A 26,303-nucleotide genomic window follows, 5' to 3' on the forward strand; every position below is an offset into this window, starting at 1 on the left:
ACCAAGTCAGCGAGCCTGACCACCCGATCCTGTCAGTCGCCTTTTAAGACAAGCATAGTCACCTTTTACAGCAAGCATGGGTTGCGGAAGACCTGTTCTAACCCGGACCTTCACGGGAGCGGTGTGTCGGAATCAAATTCATTCCAAAACCACGAACCTAAATAACCGTTACTTAGGCCCGAAGCCCAACCTATAAGCATGCAAATTTACAAATATGCCTAAACTATTTTACGCAGGTTGATTTTAAAGGTGCCAGCTGAATGAATGAAAGAACGTGAATTTGTAAATTGTAAACAGGTTTTCATGCACCGAGAGGGTAGTTTGTAAGGAGGATGTAAGATTTAATTCAGTTAATGAGAACTTCTATATTTGGTCTAAATGCCCTCTCGCACATGGCGCAGCACAGTAGGTGATCAGTGGGGTTAACGAGGTAATATTCCACTGCATCATCGTCAACGCTAGAGTTAACCCGTGATGAATACACGCCCTCAACGTGGGCTTGTTCATTTGTCACATTTCCATTAGAGAGCGCCATGGTCGTCATGACCACTACAGTTAGACATTCATCACGATATTTTTGTATTGGCAATAATGATGTTGACAGATGTGTTTCAACACATCGACAGCGTCATTGCTCTCTGAGCACTTGCACCTTAATAGCAAATATATGATATATATTTTTTATCAGCTTACATGTCCAATACACTATTTTATCGAATTCCTAAATTTCCAACAAAGTGAGAACCTCGAAGTACGGTCTATACTATGAAACAGTCTGCATGAATTAGCAAAGATATGATGAATGTCGTTATCTCTAAGTTGCTTTCGTCAACACGAAAACCCCATTGTAAAGTGCACTGTGAATTGAAACATTAGTTCAGATAGTGCCTTTGCATGGCGGATCAAGGGGGGTAAACGGTAAAATTAAAAAAACCCAAAACATTTAAGTTCACACTTCCATATGTATGACCCACATCACTCCAAACTCTGCCTATTCAATAGGCTTTGCCCTAAATGGCCAACGGTGAGTTAGCAAACCTTGTTGTACGCCACGCTAAGCAACATCCCATCTATTTCACGACGGGCTGTAAATTATCAAATCTGAGCAAGGCAACCCGGGGGTCAATAGAATGAGCACCGACTCATAAGGGGCGATGACACACAATACAACAGGTAAGTGATCTGAATCGCGAGTCAATCCCCAACAAGCAATGAATAGGGACCTGTTCGATGTACCTGCTCCATATGTCAACCTTACAAAGGTAAACATGTTATAGGTCGATACGATCGACGTGTAGACAAGATGCTATACATATGTGAAATGGGGTTTAATGTCGCGTTCAAGACTATTGCATTCATATAGCGAATTGCATGCACGTGTGTGTGGCTGGCTGCTTGTACTAGTCCGGACGAATGCCAGTTTTATGGTGCTAGGCCACGGAGAAACCCTTTCACAGTTTAACTTGGATACCCTACTCAGACACAGTATACTGACACCGAGCCGACCAGTCCTTGTTTTAGCCCCTCAATGCCGAACTCCAGGCAGGGTAACAACAAGTACCGCCCTTTAACGTCCTTTTGGTATGACGCGGTCAGGGACGGAATCCCAGGCCTTCCGCTCTCCTGGCGGACGTTTTATCCACTAGACCACAGAGGCGGTCTGGTACACATTAAAATATTTTGAAGCTATTAACCTTTCGACTATTGCTGAACACATGGAGAAAAAATGTGAGCTAATATTGGGCAAAAAAACCTTTCCGTTCGTTTTTATTGATTTCCGATGATAATATTTCCGCTATTACTGGACCGTTTAGAAACAGAACGGTTTAGATCTTTATATGAATTAGATCTATCACTTATTAATGATATAATCGGAGGCTGGCATTTCGTGATGAGTTCAGGAGATAAGCTGATAAAATCACCCTCATCTTGCATCTTAGTTAATATTGTCCCGAACATTTTAATGATACAATGTCCATAAACGACACCCGTGCACAATGTGTATTTGAAACATGTTGTGCCCTCAGTGCAGAGTACGTATAGACCATTATAGTGAGTGAGTGAGTTGGGTTTAACACCGCTTTTAACAATATTACAGTTATATGGCGGCGTGGCAGCTTAATGTGGGAGGAAAGCCCGAAGTGATGTAGGCCTCAGACGTTTACCACTTCGGTAAAACCAAATCGGGGCGAACCGGGATACGAACCCACAATCATAGGTTTCTGGCGTGCCCAAGGGACGCAACTCTGCACAGCGAATCGCGGAGCCTGAGACGACTGGGCCACCCGTGCCCCCATATACCATTATAACAGTGCTGAGTAACACATTATATGGGGTTGATGTTAATGTTCTGACGAATGGAACATTGACCAACAAAACGACATACAGTGAAATACAGTTACTCTGAACCCCTTTAATCCGAACTTAATTTGCCCCCTTTCACTGGGCACTGTCTAAGATACCTAAATTATGGAAATATGACCAAATTCATACAGTCGGGACGACGTAAGGCTTCTGCAACTTGAGTCTACCACTGAAAACTGATGCACAAACCTCAACATTTAGATGTATGCATTTTAAATTCCTCAACTTAAATCCAGTTTGTAGGGACACATTTTCATACTGGTGCTTTTGTAAGTATGCGTGTATATACACCAAGGTGAGGTGAGGTGAAATAAGATTTAGCGTTGCGTTCAAGAGTATTGAACTTATATAGCGATGTGCGTGCGTGCGTGCGTGCGTGCGTCTGTTTGTACCATTACGGACTAATGCCGCTTTTCTAGTGCTGGTCATGTCAAAATGGTTAATATGCATACCCCACTCAGACACGGTATACTTCAAGCAAGACGTTCTTGTTTTATCCCCTTAATGCCAAACACAAGGCAGGGTAACAATGAGGACCATCTTTTAAAGTCGTTTGGCAAGACGGGGAAAGCCCGAAGTGATGCAGGTCTCAGACTTAACCACTTTGGCGAAACTCATTAACACAGGTATGGTGATGACAAATCTGGACACATTCAGGACGAATGGAGGATTCGAACCAAGGATAGAAGGTTTCTAGCATACCTTGGAGAAGCAAATCTGCACAGTGGCCGGGGATTGAACCAACGACCCTCATTTCCCGGGCAGATACTCTATCCACTAGACAACGGAGGCGATCAACGAAGGTACGCGAAAGTGACATAGAAACTGTTGTACGTACATACGATTATTTAGTGAATTTCAATAATGCCAGGAGGTAGTGTAAAGGTATATTCACATGACATATTTGCTTCAGGTGTCATTTTGGTCATATAAACGCATAACAATACCTATACGGTTAAATATATGTTTACCGTACGATAAGTATCAATGAAACGAGCCACGGACATGTCCCTTGAAGTCACTGGTGTCAAATTTAGTTGTGAAAGTTAATTACAGAATCGCCAGACATTTGATCTCTAGGCTTTGTTGTCTACATTTCACAACATATGAAGTGCCATCGAGTATGATCTTTTCACCAAGATTTCAAAGTGCGTCACGCATATGACGGTTGCTCAGAAGTTCTTTGATCAAGGCTACGATATTGAAGGCCTTAGCAAAGCTTTTAAACAGTTTTGTGATAGATACGTGGATGACATTTCAAAATGTCTGACGCAATTCCCTATCTTGACTTGTACCATTTCAGGTGAACAATTGAGTTGCTGTTGCCACCGGTAGGGCAGGCCACGCCCACAATTTTCGCGAACACCTGGTTTCATCACCTTTTGATTGTGATTCATAAACACATGTTGATGATATAGCCGGAATCGTACAATGGCCACTGCATTTTGCAGATGTTTTACATGGGGCATTGTAATTGAATCTTGGTGTATATTAGCTCCGAATGCCTACATATGCAATTGGAGACCATATACACGAATTGTTTACATTGTTCTACGATACATGCCTGAATAATGTACCCAATAAACTAAAAGCATATATTTCTTAACAGAGGCTTGAACCATCGCGAAGCTTCAACGCGTCAGATACCCTTAAAGCATCTTTGCAATCGCAACACCTATCGGTAATAGTTCAATATGACATGTCGCAAACATTTTAATTTATTATACGAACAATATTTAACGAATATGCGTTTTTGTCCCAAGGAGATGAATGCAGAGCAATGTACAGAACTTCAACAACTCATGGGAAAGTTAGTATTATTTATTTGTTTGTTTGTTTGTTGTTTAACGTCGCACTCAGCAATATTCCAGCTATATGACGGCGGTCTGTAAAATAATCGAGTCTGGACCAGATAATCCAGTGTTGACATCATGAGCATCGATCCACGCAATTGGGATCGATGACATGTATCAACCAAGTCAGCGAGCCTGACCACCCGATCCCGTTAGTCACCTTTACGACAAGCACAGTCGCCTTTTACAGCAAGTATGGGTTGCTGAAGACCTATTCTACGCCGGAATCTTCACGGGTCTACCATTATTTAAGTTGATGTAGGCCACCCAGACATATGGGATGGATCTTTCCTTTACAATTTGATAACAACCGTTACGATAGACATGATTCACAGACATACATGTATAACATTATACAACATGCAGGCGTACATGTACACTACGAACACAAGCGACAAGAAAACAAGGCACCGCACCTAAGGGTTAAATGCACGAGTGAACAAAACTAACACACGCTTGCAGTGTGGCCAAGGAAGAAAACAGGACACTTACCGATCTCGTCAAATTAACAATGACAAAATAATATTCTACCTACCTAAACACGGATCCAACGAGTTTCACAGTTTTGAAAGTTTTTTGCCATTTTCCTGGACTGATGTTTTTTACATCCATGTTCCGTGAATTGGTCACGACTGCGGTGTACTGTACATGTTTCGTTTACTTTGATAGGAAAACAGACAGAGGCATTGTGGCCGATGTCAATTACCGCCTCAGGGTAATCACCGGGCGAGCCTATTCCCTGCTGACAAATTGTTGAGGGTTTTGGCATGTTATTAATGAACCATGTCGCTCCGGTCCAGTCGGCAGTCTGACAGGAACGGAGTTTGTGAAGAATGTGGTTGGAGGGGCTTGTTGGGGAGTGGGGGTTGGGGGTTGGGGGTTGGTTTTAAATCAAAACAGGGTGCAACAAAACCTCAGGGCGATTTGGTATTCGTGGAAAACCTAAAGCGCCCAACGTGTCCCGATGATAATCTCGGACAAAATTCACGTGTTACGAACACGGTCTATAATAATAATAATTCTACTACTACTAGTAGTACTACTGCTAGTGACAGTAGTAATAAAAAAGGGCCTTATAATGTACGCCTCTCCGTGGTGGACCTACATAGGGAGGATTTAATCCCCTGAAGCAAACGTACATCGTGCAGTTAGGACTACCCCCTGAAGCTGGTGAACACTGGGTTACAGAACGAAAAAAACAACATCTTTCAACTCCGCAGCCCAGTCAGCCTCCCCTCCGGTATACATAGCAACCAAACTGGAGATGGCACCTACCCAAGGGGGAGGCACTGAACCCATCCAAGAATATCTTGGACGTACCAACTTAATTGAGTCCACACTTCTTGAGTGTGCGAAAGCAACAGGATGGCCAGACATACCCATTTAAATGGCACAATACTGAAGCAACATTGGGACAAAGCCATGCCAGTGTATGCATACCTGCCAGTGCAGAATATTCGCGACCAGCTCCGGCGACTGAAGCTGTGTATGCGCCGTGAACCTGGTGAGCCAACACTCGTCAGGCACCTTTGCATGTACCCCCAGTTCCAACAGAAGTCGACCCGAACTTGCAAATGGACGTTCGCATTGTTCTCTAAAGTACATGATGCAGTTATCACTGATGACCAACTCATGGGCTCACAAAATGAAATTCCTGATGTTGGCCTCAAAGATTTTGAGTTTTCCCTCTTTCTGACGATGATCTTTCCGATGATCTCTTGTATACTAATATTTTGTTCATGTCATTTTATAATCAAATCTGTGATTTTCCGATTGAGAAACGGAGGCCAATAAAACAAATTAACTAATCATTTCCACAGAATCAACTTGATAAATTAAATGACATTATTTCGTTCACTCTCAATGCGGACTGTTCTTTGCGTATAACATTGGATAAACTCCATACAGTTTCCAAAGACATTGAACAACAAAATCATGAAAAGAAGAACCGGTTTCAAATAACACTGAAAGATATATCCTGGATACAACTTTGCTTAAGATTACGTTCCTCAGTGCAATCAATGTCAAAACGCCAATAATCAATTTGGAAAAAATGAAAAACAAAATAAAAGACATTAAAAGAGAAAATTTTAAATCAAATTCTTGATTTTCTGAAGGTCAAAGTTAAAGGTTTGGACAGTGAGAAAAAGGAAGTGGGACAAGATAAATAATTTCATAAAAGAATTGTTCACATCTCATGAAAAAACATTTTGCAGGCATTGAAATGCAACCAATGGCAATGAAGAGAAAAGACCCACCATGGATTGCAGTGAAAGATTTTTGAAGCAGTTGTGGTCTTTACCCGGCAACTGTAATCTTGAGGAGCCATGGGTAGAGGATTACAATGATAGTGTACACGAAAAAATAAGGTCACCATTGTTGGGTTTCATTACACCTGATTGTCTGAAAAAAGCAATTATAAAGTCCAAATCTAATACGGCGCCTGGGCATGATGGTATTCGAAACCGGTATTGGAAACTGTTCTCATGAGTCCAAACACCATTACTTCTCCGCCATGGATGTGCAAAGGTCGAACAATACTTCTCCCAAAGAAAGGTGATTTGACTGACCCTAAAAACATCCACCCAATAACTTCTCTGAAAACACAACACAATATATTTACAAGGTGTCTTACAGATCTTGTGTCATCATGCTTCGCTTCCAATGACATTATTTACATGGAGCAGAAAAGAGCCAGGAAGTGATGTTGGGGTTGTAAGGATTAATTGCTAGTTCAGAAAATAATCCTTGAAGAGCCAAACGCTTACCTCCGTAACCTCACAATGTGTTGGATAGACTACAGAAAGGCTTATGATTCTGTACCACACGAATGGATTTTGAAGTAACTGGAATGTATTGACCTCCACGAGCGACTACGTGTTTTACTCAAGTCTTTAATGAATTGCTGGTCAACCCAGCTTGAGGGGTATTCGCAGGGGCAGGTGGTGACTTCGGAACCCATTTCTATTTGAAGAGGAATATTACAGGGCGATTCTTTTAGTCTTTTGCTTTTCTGTTTGTCACTAAATCCATTAAGCTTTTTGCTTATCAAAGAGGAATGTTATCATCCTGGATCAGCACAGATCCCAAACACCCCTCACTCACCTCCTTTACACGGATGAACTTGAACCTCTTGCCAAAGGAGATTCCACACTAAAAACAGATTCTCATTGTCGAGTCCTTTTCTGATATCCTTTGGCCTTGACAATTGCGATATTCGTCATCTGAATCGTGGCAAGGTAGAAGAGGGGACATCAGTCAGATGACTTTAGGTGTTGTTGATTGGACGAAACAAGAATTTCAGGGTATTGACAGCCTCATACGAAGAATCATGTCAGCCATTAGATCCCACCACCCTCGCCCTTCCCTCAATCGCTAAAGTTTTCAAATTATAATGGGAGGGCGTGGTTTGATTAACGTGGATGCTCTTCATGATGGAATTGTATTGTGTACTCTTGCACACATTCAATTGTCTGATGATCCTCAAGACTCATGATGAAAACAAGGCATTCCAAGGTTTCATTAAACGAGCCAAGTATGTGGGACATATTCTCAATGTCAGTGTTCATTTTGTTGATGTGTCGGTACTGCTGGATGGTACAGAAATGAGTGCTAACCAAGCGAAGTGCCATGTCAAATCGGCCGAAACATAAGGAGAGGCTTTCTGAACGACCAATGCTCAGAGTTGATATGCAGTGTGTTGAAAAGAAAGCAACTCTGCTGAGTCCTTCGCTTGGATGAAGTCGGCTGGGCTGAAAAGTGAAACAGAAGGCTTTCTGTTTGCTGCTCAGGACCAGTCACTTCACACTCAAAACCGTCAATATATGAAATGTAGAATAGGCAATGAATTTAATGAGACTGTCAAACACATTGTCAGTGGATGTCCAGCTTTGCCACAAACACAGTATCTTAAGCGACATGATGGAGTGGCTCGATCATTTTATTACCGTCTTCGCCATGCTTGTGGTTTTGACGGTCCATCCATGGTACGACCCAGAATATGAGAGGGCGTCATGGAAAATGATAAATACAAAATTCTTTGGAATAAGCCCGTATACAGCCTAAGACATATCCAGGCCAACAAACCTGATCTTGTCCTATTTGATAAAACCAATGAAATCATTTATATAATTGAATTCTCTGTCCCTTTTGACACTAATGCCAATAAGCGGAGGAACATAATAGAAACAACGCTCTTCCCCCAAACCCCCATTCTATCCGGTAATTAATTTATAGATATAGTTACCAGACATACTTCCAGCTACAAATACGGCGTTCAAATGTATCGGCAGCAGACTGATAGATTGCAATGAATGCGTGCACAGCGAGAAGGGCCGTATATCAGCTTACAGCTTGGAGTTTTGAAGTAGTGTTGCATGACAACAACACACATAGTTGTCATGTCTCATGACGGTGCCATGCTGTGGTCTTCTACTTTTCACTTAATGACAAACCCGTTCTCATTTATTTCTTCTAAGTTATATCGCTGTTATTAATGGAATGATGACTTTTAGTTATTCCGTCACCATAGTTTCCAACGTGCTTCCTGACATATGTCATTAGTCTGTCTGGACCGGAGTCTAAAGAAAGGAACATGATCAGGTCAAGTAATTTGTTCCTATTAACGGTTTCCTGCATCACTGGTTAGTAGTTAGTGTCATATTTTTCTAGTCGATATTGTCATTAGCACAGTTTGGGTAACCATCTAACAGCTGATCAGTGAAATAGGCAATGATAGGAAAGGCATTTTATTTTTCATTTGCGTAGTTATTGAAGTCACGATAAAAAAAAAAATCAGAAGTTTTGAGATGATTCGCAAACAAGAAAAAAAAAGAACATTTGTTTTTACAAGGTGAATGTAAACTGCTGAGGTTCAATTGCCATCAGGAACCGTTATATATCAATTGCCATCAGGAACTGTTATATATCAATTGCCATCAGGAACTGTTATATATCAATTGCCATCAGGAATCGTTATATATCAATTGCCATCAGGAAATGTTATATATCAATTGCCTTCAGGAACTATTATATATCAATTGCCATCATGAACCGTTATATATCAATTGCCATCAGGGACTGTTATATATCAATTGCCACCAGGGACTATTATATATCAATTGCCATCAGGAACTGTTATATATCAATTGCCATCAGGAACTGTTATATATCAATTGCCATCATTAACTGTTATATATCAATTGCCATCAGGAACTGTTATATATCAATTGCCACCAGGAACCGTTATATATCAATTGCCATCAGGAACTGTTATATATCTATTGCCACCAGGAACTGTTATATATCACTTGCCATCAGGAACTGTTATATATCCATTGCCATCAGGAACTGTTCAATATCACTTGCCATCAGGAACTATTGAGTATTGCAATAGGTTAGGCGTGTAGGACGTTTGCATTTTTCGGCTATGTGTGTTGACCAGAGTAGCTTTACAGTTGTTCCAGAGAACGCTGATAGAGTGTGTGAACAAAGTCGTGCCAACCTACCCTGAAGCACATACTAACGTAATAACATGTCACCTAGACTGCTGTATACAACTAATGACACGTACCTGAACTGAATTAATGACACACTCAGCAATATTCCAGCTATATGACAGCGGTCTGTAAATAATTGAGTCTGGATCAGGCAACCCATGGCCAGTCGTTGACATCATGAACATCGATCTACGCAATTGGGATACGATAACATGAACCAAATCAGCGAGTCTGACCACCCGATTCCGTTAGTCGCCTCTTACGACAAGCATAGTCGACTTTTACAAGCATGGGTTGCTGAAGACTTATTATGACCCGGATCTCAACGGGTGTTGTTACGTGCAGTACGTTGCAAGGCATACCTGTAGAGCATGTACCTGGGACTGATATGAGTTATCTGGAGGTAGCAGAAGGCTCGCATCGCAGACTGTTATCATGCATGTCACTACAGGTCAATGGTTTTCCCGTCAATCAGACCTATGTCGACCTATAGGGTATTATGAGTCACAGACAGGGCATACAGTCTGGTATCACTGTCTACATGGCGTACACAGAACAGCGGCGAGTTCAAATGTTATGTGAAGATTAATCTATGTTCAATGTGGTGACATCCAGGTGCTTTTGTACTCAAAGGGCATACTACGCTGTGTAAAAAATATCACTACTCGTACATTTATGACAAATCAGACATTCCAAGACGTGTACACGCGTATCACAGATTTATGTCATAAGATTGAGTGAGTGAGTGAGTTGGGTTTAAGGCCACTTTGAACAATATGCCAGTTATATCACGGCGAGTCAGCTTAATTTGGGAGGAAAGCCCGAAGTGATGCATGTCAGACGTTTACCACTTCGGTGAACCCCACAAGCACGGGTATGGTGCTGACGGACCTAGAAACATAATCGGCGCGAACAGGGATTCGAACCCAAAATCATTGGCTTCTGGCATGCCTAAGGACGGCAACGTTGTACAAAGAATTGCGACGTCTTCGACTACTGGGTCACACTTGCTCACTATGCCATAACAACCATCTATAGCTGTGTACACGTGTATCACTTGTAATGTATTTATGTAATAACAGCCAACTATAGCTGTGCACACGTGTATCGCTTGTAATGTATTTATGTAATAACAGCCAACTATAGCTGTGCACACGTGTATCGCTTGTAATGTATTTATGTAATAACAGCCAACTATAGCTGTGCACACGTGTATCGCTTGTAATGTATTTATGTAATAACAGCCAACTATAGCTGTGCACACGTGTATCGCTTGTAATGTATTTATGTAATAACAGCCAACTATAGCTGTGCACACGTGTATCACTTGTAATGTATTTATGTAATAACAGCCAACTATAGCTGTGCACACGTGTATCGCTTGTAATGTATTTATGTAATAACAGCCAACTATAGCTGTGCACACGTGTATCGCTTGTAATGTATTTATGTAATAACAGCCAACTATAGCTGTGCACACGTGTATCTCTTGTAATGTATTTATGTAATAACAGCCAACTATAGCTGTGCACACGTGTATCTCTTGTAATGTATTTATGTAATAACAGCCAACTATAGCTGTGCACACGTGTATCTCTTGTAATGTATTTATGTAATAACAGCCAACTATAGCTGTGCACACGTGTATCGCTTGTAATGTATTTATGTAATAACAGCCAACTATAGCTGTGCACACGTGTATCACTTGTAATGTATTTATGTAATAACAGCCAACTATAGCTGTGCACACGTGTATCTCTTGTAATGTATTTATGTAATAACAGCCAACTATAGCTGTGCACACGTGTATCGCTTGTAATGTATTTATGTAATAACAGCCAACTATAGCTGTGCACACGTGTATCGCTTGTAATGTATTTATGTAATAACAGCCAACTATAGCTGTGCACACGTGTATATCTTGTAATGTATTTATGTAATAACAGCCAACTATAGCTGTGCACACGTGTATCGCTTGTAATGTATTTATGTAATAACAGCCAACTATAGCTGTGCACACGTGTATCACTTGTAATGTATTTATGTAATAACAGCCAACTATAGCTGTGCACACGTGTATCTCTTGTAATGTATTTATGTAACAACAGCCAACTATAGCTGTGCACACGTGTATCGCTTGTAATGTATTTATGTAATAACAGCCAACTATAGCTGTGCACACGTGTATCTCTTGTAATGTATTTATGTAATAACAGCCAACTATAGCTGTGCACACGTGTATCTCTTGTTATGTATTTATGTAATAACAGCCAACTATAGCTGTGCACACGTGTATCACTTGTAATGTATTTATGTAATAACAGCCAACTATATCTGTAATCACTTGTAATTACTGGTATTTATTTCAGAACAGACACCTATATATGTGTACATGTGTATTACTAGTAATATATCTACGTCAAAACATAAGTTTGTTTGCTTGTTTATTCTTTAACGCCGCACGCAGCAATATTCCAGCTATATGACGGCGGTCTGAAAATAATCGAGTCTGGAACAGACAATCCAGTGATTTACTCGTGTATCATGAGCATCGGTCCACGCAATTGGGACCAAGTTGTGGATGTCTGTACAAAAGCCAACACACCTATATGATGTTCGTTACACAGAAAGAGTGAGTGAGTGTGTTGGGTTTGACGCCGCTTTCAACAGTATTCCAGTTATATCACGGCGTGTCAACTTGATGTGGGAGGAAAGGCCAAAGTGATGCAGGTCTCAAACGTTTACCCCTTTTTTGCAACCCACGAGCACGGGCAAGGGGCTGACAAACCTAGAAATATATTCTGGGCGAACCGGGATTCGAACCCACAATCACAGGTTTCTTGCGTCCCAAAGGAACGCAACTCTGCACAGCGAATTGCGGCGCCTTAGACGACTGGGCCACCCGTGTACCCCCAAACATAAAGAAGCAGATCAACATGACCTGTCAGTTCGTGATGCTTGAGATTCTGATGTTCCATAACGTACGTTGAAATATACATGTAGGGATGTAAAAACAACAAGTACTGATGTGCTGATGTGTAGTGTTCCCTAACTGTGTTAGGCAGAGCAACATTCAAATAATGTGTTATCATCATACCGAAATATTATCCATCAGTTTCAACTTTTAAGATATATACATGTACTTCAGTGTATCATTTTATCACATGCACAGTTTCTTTTTGTGCTCAGTGGCACTTGGTAGAACTCAACATATTATAATTAATGAACTATATCCCTCAAGTTGATATATGGTTTTATGAATATTAAACAGATCTCATCTAGCTTAAGAGAGTGGGTGAGAATGATTTGCAATATCCTCGTAATCCGAGGACGCGAACGCCAGAAATGGCTTGACACTCTGTATCCATGCGAGGAATCGAACCCGGAGGTGACGACAGAACGGTTTCACCACTAGGCTACACCACCGACTACGAGAACTGCAGACTCAAATAATAAAGGCTCACTTGGACTTCTGAAACTTTGAGTTATATTGCAGCCTGTCATTTATTCTTTATGAACGTCTGTCGCGACTCAGATCACAGACGTGTATTACTTTGGTGAAACCCGTGAACACGGATACTTGTTGGAACAAGGATCATAATCAGGTCGAATTTGGGATTCGAACGACAAGTACTCTCAGGCATCATACGAACATCATACGAATTTCGGAGCCGTAGACCACAAGGCCAACCGCTGTGTTTTATTCACTTTAAGACGTTTAAGAAGAGGATGAAATGCACATCAATGGTAGGCTTTTTAGATAACTTATAAATACGATGATTAGTAAAGTGAATGTCGTAAGACAAAAGGACTTACCTAGGTGGGACAGTGAGCAAGTTCTTCCTGGTATTGCTCTTCATGGTTACAGAGGTAGTGGGAAGTCTCTCGTTTACTATTCGGTTTTTTAGTTTGGACTAATATGATTATGAGCCCGAAATATAATAACCACCCATAACCATGGCTTGTCAGTTACCGTAGTGTTCTTGATAAACTATGTGAAGACATAACTTTGATAAAGATACAATATTTGCCCTTTAGTTTCACCAACACGCATTTGGTCTTTCGTATGTTGTCTGTAGGATTGTATCAGAGAAGTAAAATGTAAGTTGTGATGTAACCTGCAAGTTCTGATGTAACATGCAAGTACTGATGTAACATGCAAGAAGTGATCTTACATGCAGGTTCTGACGTAACATGCAAGTACTGATGTAACATGCAAGTACCGATGTAACACGCAAGAAGTGATGTAACATGCACGTTCTGATGTCACATGCAAGTACTGATGTAACATGCAAGTTCTGATGTAACATGCAAGTTCTGATGTAACATGCAAGTGCTGATGTAGCATGCAAGTTCTGATGTAACATGCAAGTTCTTATGTAACGTGCAAGTTCTTATGTAACGTGCAAGTTCTGATGTAACATGCAAGTTCTTATGTAACATGCAAGTACGGATGTAACATGGAAGTAGTGATGTAACATGCAAGTACTGATGTAACATGCAAGTTCTGATGTAACATGCAAGTACTGATGTAACATGCAAGTACCGATGTAACACGCAAGTACTGATGTAACATGCAAGTACTGATGTAACATGCACGTACTGATGTAACACGCAAGTACTGATGTAACATGCAAGTTCTGATGTAACATGCAAGAAGTGATCTTACATGCAAGTTCTGACGTAACATGCAAGTACCGATGTAACACGCAAGAAGTGATGTAACATGCACGTTCTGATGTAACATGCAAGTGCTGATGTAGCATGCAAGTTCTGATGTAACATGCAAGTTCTTATGTAACATGCAAGTACGGATGTAACATGGAAGTAGTGATGTAACATGCAAGTACTGATGTAACATGCAAGTTCTGATGTAACATGCAAGTACTGATGTAACATGCAAGTACCGATGTAACACGCAAGTACTGATGTAACATGCAAGTACTGATGTAACATGCACGTACTGATGTAACACGCAAGTACCGATGTAACACGCAAGTACTGATGTAACATGCACGTACTGATGTATCACGCAAGAACTGATGTAACATGCAAGTACTGATGTAACATGTAAGATCCGATGTAACAAATTAGTTGTGTCGATGAAAATACGTGTGTGATAATTAAGATCCCATCTAAATGTTAAACCCTTGCTTGCCATGAAAGGCAATTACGCTTGGCGCACTAGGCGACTAACGGCATGGGTGGTCAGGCTCGCTGACTTGGTTGATGCATATCATCGTATCTCAATTGTGTAGATCGATGCTCATGATGTCAAACACTACATTGTCTAGTCCAGACTCAATTATTTACAGACCGCAGCATATGGCTAGACTATTGCCGAGTGCAACGTTTTAACAACAAACAAACAAACACAATATTACCAGCCAATGTATATGTTACATGCATGGAATTATCAAAAGGGAAAACAACGTCGTACTTGTATTCTTGTACAACAGTAAGTACGGTAAACTGTAACCCGAGCCTTCTCATTATTACTATCGAATATTCATTGTAAAAGAATCGTAAACAATCTGGAGCCTAAAAAGAGGCATCTTTAGAAATCTCCTCTCATATTCCCACCATTACCACACTATAGAATGCAAGTAACGATCGTTCTCCTACCCTTACTGGATGTGCCACAAATGATTGATTTCGTCTAAATGAGCAGAGAATAATGGCTAAACTATGGTGCATCTATTCTGTTACAGAGACAAAGCGAACACACCTCCTTAAAGGAATCTACTCTTGTATGGCTAGAAAACACACATAATGATGACGTATTGATTAGTTAGAGATGAAATGATTGTAAAATAAAAACAACAGTATTATATTTTATCGAGCCCGTTGAAAGAAAATGGGTTGCCGAATGAGCTTTTACACGTCAGTTAATATTTCACCTGCGTTATTTTCCAGACATGTTGCCAGGAATCTCATGACGTGAGTGGGTGAATGAATGAAAACAGTATCATTCATACATGACATCATCAAGACAGCGCACAGTTAATCAGGTTCAGCTATTCATTGGGTTCTCAGATACATTATTGGCTGGGATCAAGCATTGGTTCTGAGACTTGTTCTCCGTATTCCCAATGGCCGTCGGCGTTAAATCAACCAGTTGGGGTAAGATGACATACTAAGTTAGCCAGATATAGGGAAACTAATCTTAAGTCTCTTGTAAAATTTGAATGTGTGGAAACAGTTCATTTGATCGGCCTTAATTATGAACACAAGTAGCGTGTACAGTAATTGAGCGGTTTTACGCCGCTTTTAGCAATATTCCAGCAATATCACCAGAAATGGGCTTGACACATTGTACCCATGTCGGGAATCGAACCCGGGTCTTCGGCGTGACGATCGAACGCTTTAACCACTAGGCTACCCGACCGCCCTTTGTAAAAGAACTGGATTGAACTCTGACATGTTCTTAAAGTCGGCAGACGGGGTCGCGTAGCCAAGTGGTAAACGCGTTCGCTCGTCAATCCGAAGACACGGGTTCGATTCCCTGCATGGTTAAGTTTGTGAAAGAATTCTAATCTCTATGATACTAGTCTAATTTTGTCTTCTGCTTGTGGTGATAGTTATATGCCAGTATATATTTTCTCAAATTCAGGACAAAACGATTTTAAAGCGTCATAGTTAAGCTCCTAAACCAATAACATTAATTTCAAATACTTACGAAAGTGAAAACGATGTGTTCATTTTGACAACTTTCTTGACCACTGCGTTAAATCTTCTTCCCTTGACCGGAGTGCCGCCATCCACAGCGTCAGTCCCCTTCTCCGCACTTTCCATATTTGATTCTGATGTTTCACATAAATTCTTATTTCTGACGCGTTGAACCAATTTATGAAACGACATTTTCAAAAAGTGCTTCGTCACATCAATCCGAAATGGGACAGAAACCCGTATTCCACTTTCGTCCAACAAACGCCCCAACAAAATGAACCCTTGTCGAGATGAATAGTCCTTCCTTCTTGTAAAATCTTTGGGTCATTTAACAAACACAAGCCAAAGACATGTCAAGTACCGTTTGCAGAATATACTATACTTGAATGTTGGTTTGATTACAACCCAGTAGTCAAAGGCTCCAGCAATTACAGACTGTTTGACACTCGTAATGTCGACATTTCCTTTTCGACAGTCGTAGTATATTGTTTGAAGGGACCTATTGTCATTAAGGTCACGGAGCGGTCTCTACCACAAGGAAGTTTAAATTAGTTGTTTAGCTAACCATTCTTATCGTTATCGTCAAATATTAGTTTCGTAACGGCCGATTTCTTTAGAAGCACGTAACCTAAGGCTTGAGTCTTAGAAAGTGCTATTCACATCAAAGCTGTAATTGACTGCCCACTCTTTAGGGTAAACGCTAGAGATTGCATGTCTCATTGTGGATGGAGTGAGATCACACAAAAGCGAGTGCGAGTGCCTGCTTTAGTATATAAGTTTGCAGTCCATGTATGCACGCAAACAGCTCGGCTATGAAGGGGCGTGATTTATGAACGACAATAAGTGCATGTGTGATTAAACCACGTTGTTTCCTTGTACTTGAGGCCGTTGGTGCACCTGTGTACACCTTGGTGCACAATTTTGCTATAACGTTCATATATACATTATAATGAAACGCTTATGATCTTGTCGAGGCTTAATATTTTACGCAAAAGTGTGCCTCCAATACGCATATCAATCGAGTGTGAGTAATGTTTGACGTCGCTTTTAGCAATATTCCAGCAAAATCACGGAGGAGGATGGAATACACACACTGTACCCATGGGGAATCGAACCCGGGTTTTCGGCGTGACGAGCAAACGCTTTAACCGCTAGGATACCCCACCGTCCCCTTAAACATTGAGAGTTGATAATTTGTCCTATGGGATGAACAACATATCATTAAAGAAAATTAAAGTAAGGTCATGCGAATTAACATGCATGTTAATTTGCATGACCATAATTTAATTTTACAGTACACGTTCGACTTTCTCTTTCAGACAATAAGCTTCATTTTATGACTAGCATAAAGTCATTCATCTATTGTGATTGGTGCAGTTTGATTGTTTTGTTTTGTTTGTTGTTTTACACCGCACTCGGCAAAATTACAGCTATATGACGGCTGTCTGTACATAATCTAGTCTGAACCAGACAATCCAGTGATTGACATCATGAGCAACTGGGATACGATGACATGCATCAACCAAGTCAGCAAGTCTGACCACCCGATCCCGTAAGTCGCCCCTCGCAACAAGCACAGTCGCCTCTGATGACATTTATGAGTTGCGGAAGACCTATTCTCTACCCGGACCTTAACGGGTTGATTGGTGCAGCATTTGGCCAGGGAGAAAATATTTCCGACCGTAATCCCTTCTTTTAACTTTTACTTTTATACGATTTTGAATGATTTAAAAAAGTATCGAGAAAAGGATTACGACCGTTTTACAAAAGGGAACCAAGTACCGTACCTGGACTGTAAATAGTCAGTGAGTGAGTTGGTGTTAACGCCGCTTTTAACAGTATTCCAGTTTTATCGCGGCGTGTCAGCTTAATGTGGGAGGAAAGCCCGGAGTGATGCAGGTCTCAGACGTTTACCACTTCGGTGAAACACACGAGCACGAGTATGGTGCTGACAAATCTAGAAACATAATCGGGGTGAACCGGGATTCGAACCCACAATCGCAGGTTTCTGTCATGTCCAAGGGACGCAACTCTGCACAGCGAATCGCGGCGCCTTAGACGACTGGGCCACCCGTGCCCCTGGACTGTAAAAAGAAATCATTACTGACTCAAAAATATTGAGACTCAGGTGAATCCCTGAATAATGACAGAACTATTGGGGAAATAAGTCTGACCACCTGTATCACTGAGGTGTGGTGAGTAGAAATGTGGTTAAACGTTGCGTCCAAGATTATTGCACTTTTAAACGACGTGCATGCATGTGTGTGTGTCTTCTTGTATCAATTTATAGTGCTAGCCCAATGAGATACCATGCCGCAGTTTAACATGAATACCCCACTCAGACACAGTATACTGACTGAGCCGACCAGTCCTTGTTTTAGTCCCCTAATGCCAAGCTCTAGGCAGGGTAACAATAAGTACCATCTTTTAGCGTATTTTGGTAAGACGCGACCGGGGATCGAACCACGACCTTTCGCTCTCCGGGCAGACGCTGTACCACTAGGCCACGGAGGCGGTCTCTATTTCTATGAGGTAGCCTGGTACTTGGCATGGCATAATCCAAGCGTGTAACATGTACATTTATTAAGATTTTACTTATACATGCAAGTTCAACTGCTTGTGTTTCATTGTATGCATGAAACCTTTGATAACATCCTTCAAACTAACATCACTTTTCTATTCTCAGAAGAGAACTCGAATGTAAATGGAAGCCGGAAAGACAACATGTGGTACTCATTAACCGACACTTTATGTGCCCATTGCTCCCGCAGTATATTTCCATTGAAGAGAAAGTTAATGGTTTCTCCCATGCATAGAAATCGGAATGGATAATATACACACTGACCTTGTGCATCAAACATGCTTCAACATTTGCTACGAACCCGTGCTCTCTGTAACTATTGTTGATTGGATGGTCAAATGAGACTAATTATTGATTGGGTGGTCAAATGTGACACTCATTGTTGATAGGGCGATCAAATAAGACTAATTGTTAACTGGGTGGTCAAATGAGACTTATTGTTGATTGGGTGGTCAAATGAGACTAATTGTTGATTGGGTGGTCAAATGAGACTAATTGTTGATTGGATGTCAAATGGGACTAAGTTTTGACTGAGTGGTCAAATGAGACTAATTGTTGACTGGGTGGTCAAATGAGACTAATTGTTGACTGGGTGGTCAAATGTGACTAATTGTTGACTGGGTGGTCAAATGAGACTAATTGTTTATTGGGTGGTCAAATGAGACTAATTGTTGATTGGGAGTTCATCTTTGCTGCTGAAAATACTATATTTACAAGTGATCATAATATCTAAAGTAGATATACACAGTACAAGCTTGTGCGAGTTTGTTCCATGGATCAAAAGGGATATGAAATTAATCTACTTCCTGCTATCGAATGTTCTAATTCTCCTGGTCTTGCTATTCATATTTACATCATAATAAATCTGGCTTCGGATCTAGTCCAACAATGCGTTCGCATAACTCAAACGAACATACCCTGGTTGTCTTGAAAGACCTTGTTGAAAAATACCTTTCTTTTAAAAAATGTATTTTAGGCAAAGAATCGAAATTTTGTGACATTGTAAGTGTTTCGACGTCTCGTGCAAACCACACACCTGATGCCGTGCACTGCTTTAGGGGACATAACTCCACGCACAGAGAGGAATTGACAGAGAAAGTTGTGAACTTCATCAGCAGGTGGTCCGTATTTTACGACTTCTTCAAAACGAAAGTTGCGTAGCTCGGTATTCATGCATGTTCAATCAATAACACCGCTCCCACTCAGTAACTACAATGTCGATATCAGGAGGTGGAAATAGGGTTTAACGTCGCGTTTACGATTTCTGCAGTTCTATAGCGATGGACATGCGTGGGTGCATGCGTTTTCGCCTGTCTATACTTGTCGGAAGTAATGCCGGTTTTATAAGTGGGAGCCCACTGAGATACCAAGCCACTGTTCGACATGAATATCCTACTCAGACACAGTATTCTGACTCTGAACCGACCAGTCCTTGTTTTAGCACCTTAATGCCGACAGTGTATCATCTCTTAATGTCTTTTGGAGGATGCGACCAGGAAAGCGAACCACTGACCTTCCGCTCTCTGGTGAGACATACACATCGCATCGGATGAATGCTCGGAGGGAATAGAGTGTATGTCAGTATTGGCGTCCTTCATTAGATGTTCAAGACAATTTTTCGGATATATATTATTGACATTTTCATACCTCGTCGATGGTATTGTTATTATACAATGGGTACATGTATGAGCTATTTGATTGCCTTGGTACACTAAAATATAATTTATTCTCAGGTTTGCAAAAAATAATACGACTAAAATATGTTACAACAACGTACATCATGAATACTGAGGTGGAATCATCTGCTTTAGAACCTTAGTTAAACATGACGAACACTGTACTGGTATAATCTGTGTTACAATCAGTAAAACTTGAATACTGTGCTGGTATAATCTGTGTTACAACCAGTATACCTCCAATACTGTGCTGGTATTATCTGTGTTACAACCAGTATACCTCCAATACTGTGCTGGTATTATCTGTGTTACAACCAGTATACCTTGAATACTGTGCTGGTATTATCTGTGTTACATCCAGTATACCTTGAATACTGTGCTGATATTATCTGTGTTACAACCAGTATACCTTGAATACTGCCCTGGTATTATCAATGTGACCAGTAAATCTTGGTTGCTGTGCTGTGCTGGTATAGTGAGTGAGTGAGTTGGGTTTAACGCCGCTTTGAACACTATTGCAGTTATATCACGGCGTGTCAGCTTAATGTGGGAAGAAAACCTGAAGTGATGTAGTTCTTAGACGTTTACCACTTCGGTGAAACCCACGAGCACGGGTATGGTGCTGACAAACCTAGAAACATAATCGGGGCGAACCGGGATCCGAACCCACAATCATAGGTTTCTGGCGTGCCCAAGGGACGCAACTCTGCAAATGGCATTGATTTAAGTATAAGGACAAAGCCTTCAAATGTTGATACTTTTGGAGTTGAGTAGATTACATAAACTGTGATTATCATGATGGACATTGGATAACCAAGGCAAATAGTGGTTTCTGACAGAAAAATATTTTGAACATATAAACAAAACATGAAATTCATCCTCTAATTGCCTCCCTTTACAGTGGGTACATAGATATAGACTCAAGTCTTCATTTGTATGTTTTAACTTTCGTAGCATGTTAATCTTAAAACCGTGTAGCGATATTCTGAATTTACAATATGCTCTCCTGAGTGATTTATTCGTGAGATTATTGATGTAGAATTCTGGCTGTAAAAGTGATTTCAAATTTGCATAATGTGACAGATGTTTTGATGAAGAAATAGAGTCATGCCACTCTTGTGAATACATATCAATCAGCCTTTGTTTTATTTTTAGTAAAAATAGATTTTCATCACCAATATGTTGAGAGATCCATACAAATGAGAAGCCTGAAGAAAACAAAATATATCTTACATCAGACACCCAGGTGTGTTTATCATTATCATCTTACTGTTTAAATAGATTGTAACATTGTTTTGGATATCGACATGGGTTCATACGTAGCAATCTCAACCAGTATTTAAGTACCCTTATTTTGCTAAACACGAACATATTTAATCGCCCAGTTTCACCAAGACTAGCTTTATTAGAGGCATATTTTCCGATACAAAGATAATTTTTAAAATAGGATGTATGTACTTTTTTCTATACATTCATAATATTTTGCCCCCCAGATTTCAGCCCCATAAAGGAATATACACTGTATGAGCAATCTTACAATCAAACATTGTACAAGCTGTTTCGAATGTTATATAGCTATTTCTTTTGAAAGCATGATAAATGGCTCTAGTGGCTTTAGAAGCCTGTGATGCTAGGCTTTTACAGGCCGTTGACCAGATTAGCCTTGAGGAGAAAATTACTCCAAGAAACATGTAGTAAGTGACAAGTTTTACATTTATAGAACCATAGAACCATTTTTCATTTTCTCGTATAATGCCACCGTTTCGGAATACAATTATTTTTGTTTTATCAAGATTCACACTATGTCCCAGGTAATGCAAAATTTTCTTAAGATATCTAATCGTCTTTGTAGACCAATAACTGTATATGAGAACATAGTCACATCGTCGGCAAAAAGTAGTAGCATAATATCTTCAATACTTTCTGAAACAAACACACCATGACAGCACGTTTTATAAATGTCAGTTACAAGCTCATTAATAAAGAAGATAAACAGAAGTGGGCTTAATATACAGCCTTGTCTTACACCGGAGCTAGTTGTAAACAAATCTGTTCTACCTTTGTCTGTTTTTACACAAGCCTGAACAGCAGAATACATACTAGCTAAGACATTATACAACTTGCCATGGCAACCTTTTTGTAAGAGCATATATAATAATTTTTTCCTATCCACAAAGTCAAAGGCTTTCTTGAAATCAATGAAGGCACAATAAAATCGCCCCCCCCCCCCCCCCCCCCCGCTTTGTTAAATATTTAGTACAAGGGCCTGGAGTGTGAAAATGATGCCTGAATAGTTGGATCTGAATCCAGATTGTGCTTCATGTATTAAATCGTTTATATCCATCCATGATCGTTGTCTTTTTTCAAGTATTGACGTGAATAATTTACCAGTAGTATTTAGCAGAGATATTCCTCTATAATTGTTGGGGTCAGAGGTAACACCAGATTTATGTATAGGTATTATAAGTCCAATGCTCCATGCTTCAGGAAATATACCGGTATCTAATATTTTATTGAACAAAGGTTTCAAGTATTTAATAAGAATTGTTTCTGAAAGTTTAAAAAATTCTTGAGGGATTCCATCTTCACCAGGAGATTTCCCGAGTTTTAATCTTTTTAACGCTTCAGCTACTTATTCCAGTTATATAACGGCGTGTCAGCTTAACGAGGAAAGCCCGAAGTGATGCAGGTCTCAGACGTTTACCACTTTGGTGAAACCCACGAGCACGGGTAGAGTGCTAACAAACCTAGAAACGTGAAAGGGCGAACCGGGATTCGAACCCACAATCATAGGTTTCTGGCGTGCCCAAGGGACAAAACTCTGCACAGCGAATCGCGGTGTCTTAGACGACTGTGGTAGATCATCATATGTAAAACACACTCATTTCAGGCATTGAGAGTACAATATCATCACTTTGAGTGCATCTTTTTGCCATCAATATTATGTTCTTGCCAATCCGTTTCACTAAATGTCTTATTTCGTATCCTTTCCTATTTTTCAATGCAAAGAAATTTAACAAACCCCTGTGCTGATAACGTCTTGTAAAATTCTTTACTACCTATATTTCGGTTTAGCAGATGTGATATATTGAGTGGCATGGTTGGTCGAGGGGATATAGATATTGAAAACATTGTATTCCTTTACCTTACAAAATTGTTTGACTGCATTTACAGCTCCATAATATTCTATATAATTTGTTTGGATTCCATACATATGCACAAAAACATCAAATACATAAAATTTACCTTTGTCATCAACTAAAATCCCAATGAAGGTTACACCTCTGCTTGACCAATGTTTATAAAAGACTGGGCTATTTCCTGTTGGTATTCTGCTATTAAACCATATAGATTGTCTCATAATATCTTGACCAGTTTTCAGTTTCCTTTTAGACAAGCATATTGCCCAAGCTTCCAAAACATCCTTCCAAAATATACTTGGTATTTGGAGCAATACATACAACAACATAGGAGGTATCTGTCAACCATAATCTCTCTCTCTATTTGGAAAATAGCAAGCAACTAACTCCGTCTATTCTGAGTGATAACAATATCAATCTTCTGATCCATTAAGGGTTTGTGCTGCAATCACATCCTTTATAATTGGCATGTTAATTCCGCCATGTCTTTGAGGTCGAAACATTTTTGTCTTTTCACTTTATCCGGTTTTCCCTTCCATACAAATTTAAAACACCTTTTCTGAAAAGTATCAATCACATCTTTTGGAGGGTTGGGTATGGAAGAAAAAACATGATTCAATTTTGACAATAAGACTTTTGTAGGACTATATTTCTACCTAACTGAATCAAATTTCTTACCGACCATAGGTTCATTTATCTCTCAATATTTTTCAAACTTTAATAATTGTCCTCTACAATATTATCAAAATCAACATCAAAACGTATTCCTAATAGTTTAAACTTTGTATTACTACAGTCAAGATGTTTATATCTTGATCTCTTTTTTGAACCAATCCAAATTAGTTTAGTTTTCTCCGCATTAACCTTAAGACCAGAAAATCTAGCAAAAAACTGCAATGTGTGCAATACAGCATAAAGGCCTTTTTCTGTTCCATCCAAGCGTAGTGATGTACATGTTATGTTTACAAGGTATTGTCTTATAATTACAGAAAATACACGCAATATAAATAAAGCAATATTTAAGCAATAATTTACAATTTATGAAAAATGCGTCAAATTCAGTATATAACATAAGGTATCTGTAAACTTGTCACACATGTCCACTGTTGTATACGTCACAATATCTGCCATTTCTGTACATGTCACGCGACCCGTGTAGATCCGGGTTAGAATTAGTCTTTAGAACCCATTTGTGTCGCAAGAGGCACTAACGGGATCGGGTGGCCACCTCGCTGTCTTGGTTGATGTATGTCATCGTATCCCAATTGAGTGGATCGATGCTTATAGTATCAATCTGGAATATCGCTGAGTGTGGCGTTAAACAAAACATAAAACAAAATAAACGTCATGCTGGGTCCATACCTAAGATTCAGTATGAATCGTCAGGTCAAGGTAGACACTATTGAATCGTCGGGTGTCTGTGAAAAAGTCACGCATGGGTGACAGCAGACATTCACACCTTCAAAAGAGGGACATTCTCCTGTCACCTGAAGGAATGGCCGTGCTTGCCCGTTTCTGTGGCGGACTGGTGGGCAGTATTCAGATCATATAACAGTAGCCCTGCACAATACACCAGTGGGACGCCTGTGTCTTTTGAGTGTATTCAGGTATTAAGAAATACAGTTAATCATCGCTACCATAACCTGTGTGTTTTTATTTACAATATAATATCTACCCATGCGGGTACATGTATATGTAACGTTACACTTCATCAGTATATTTGACCCGCAAAGATACAGGTTAGAATAGCTAGATATTTTTAGATAGATATTTTATTCGGTATTTAAGGTCACATTGTACAGTTGACATTTTCACTTTCATTTGATATATATGATAAATAAAAGCTATCTGGCATAGAATATATGTTTCAACAATATGGCAAATAAACGTGTGACAGCAGAGTTATTTGATTTTATAAGACAGATCATTAACATCTTGTTTTATGCCTATTGTTAAAACTCTGAGTATATTTTTTCTCTATGTTCATACTGATCAAATTCTAATAAAACATGAAATTCATCCTCAATCTCTCCTAATTGGCAGTTTGTACAGAACCCCATTTCAACTTCCCTTTTCTCACATCTGCGTCTAAGATTTACACTGAAATTGTGTAATGACTCTCTGAATTTACATTATGCCCAAACAAGCGATTTATCATCTAACATACTTATATACTTCTCTGGTTCTACAGCAGACTTGATATCCTTGTAATGGCGGAGGAAACGTGAAGAGGATATACTCTCATGTCAGTTTTGGCTATACATGTCCTGTAATCTTTGTTAAAAAGAGTATAAGAACAAAGATGTATCCTCTACATCTTGGGAAATCCACACAAATGAAAAATACACACATGAAAATAATAAATATCTGACACTGGACACCGTTAGTTTTACCATTATCAAGAACTTTCAGTAGTTTATAACATTGGTGAGGATATCTTTGCATTTGCATCCTCAGTAATTTTAACCACTATCTTGTCACTTAATACATGAATGGGATAGGGTACTCTTTCACCTAAAATA

The 26,303-nt window shown here is 39.9% G+C and overlaps 1 protein-coding gene across 2 annotated transcripts in view; it reads right to left on the reverse strand.

Annotated features, from left to right (window-relative positions):
• Nucleotides 1–26,303, reverse strand: part of LOC124110305 (androglobin-like) — a 156,123-nt gene that overhangs the window by 124,116 nt on the left and 5,704 nt on the right. Inside the window, exon 1 of one of the 2 annotated variants that reach the window (XM_046469569.2) lies at nucleotides 4,753–4,844. The exons of the other annotated variant lie outside the window; for it this stretch is intronic. Coding sequence (XP_046325525.2) covers nucleotides 4,753–4,829 — 77 coding nt within the window. The 5' untranslated portion in view covers nucleotides 4,830–4,844. Of the gene's footprint in view, nucleotides 1–4,752; nucleotides 4,845–26,303 lie in introns of those variants that run through there. 2 annotated transcript variants of the gene reach the window in all.

Source organism: Haliotis rufescens, unplaced genomic scaffold, assembly GCF_023055435.1.
Source record: "Haliotis rufescens isolate VD_foot unplaced genomic scaffold, xgHalRufe1.0.p SCAF_5, whole genome shotgun sequence".
Lineage (NCBI taxonomy): Eukaryota > Metazoa > Mollusca > Gastropoda > Lepetellida > Haliotidae > Haliotis > Haliotis rufescens.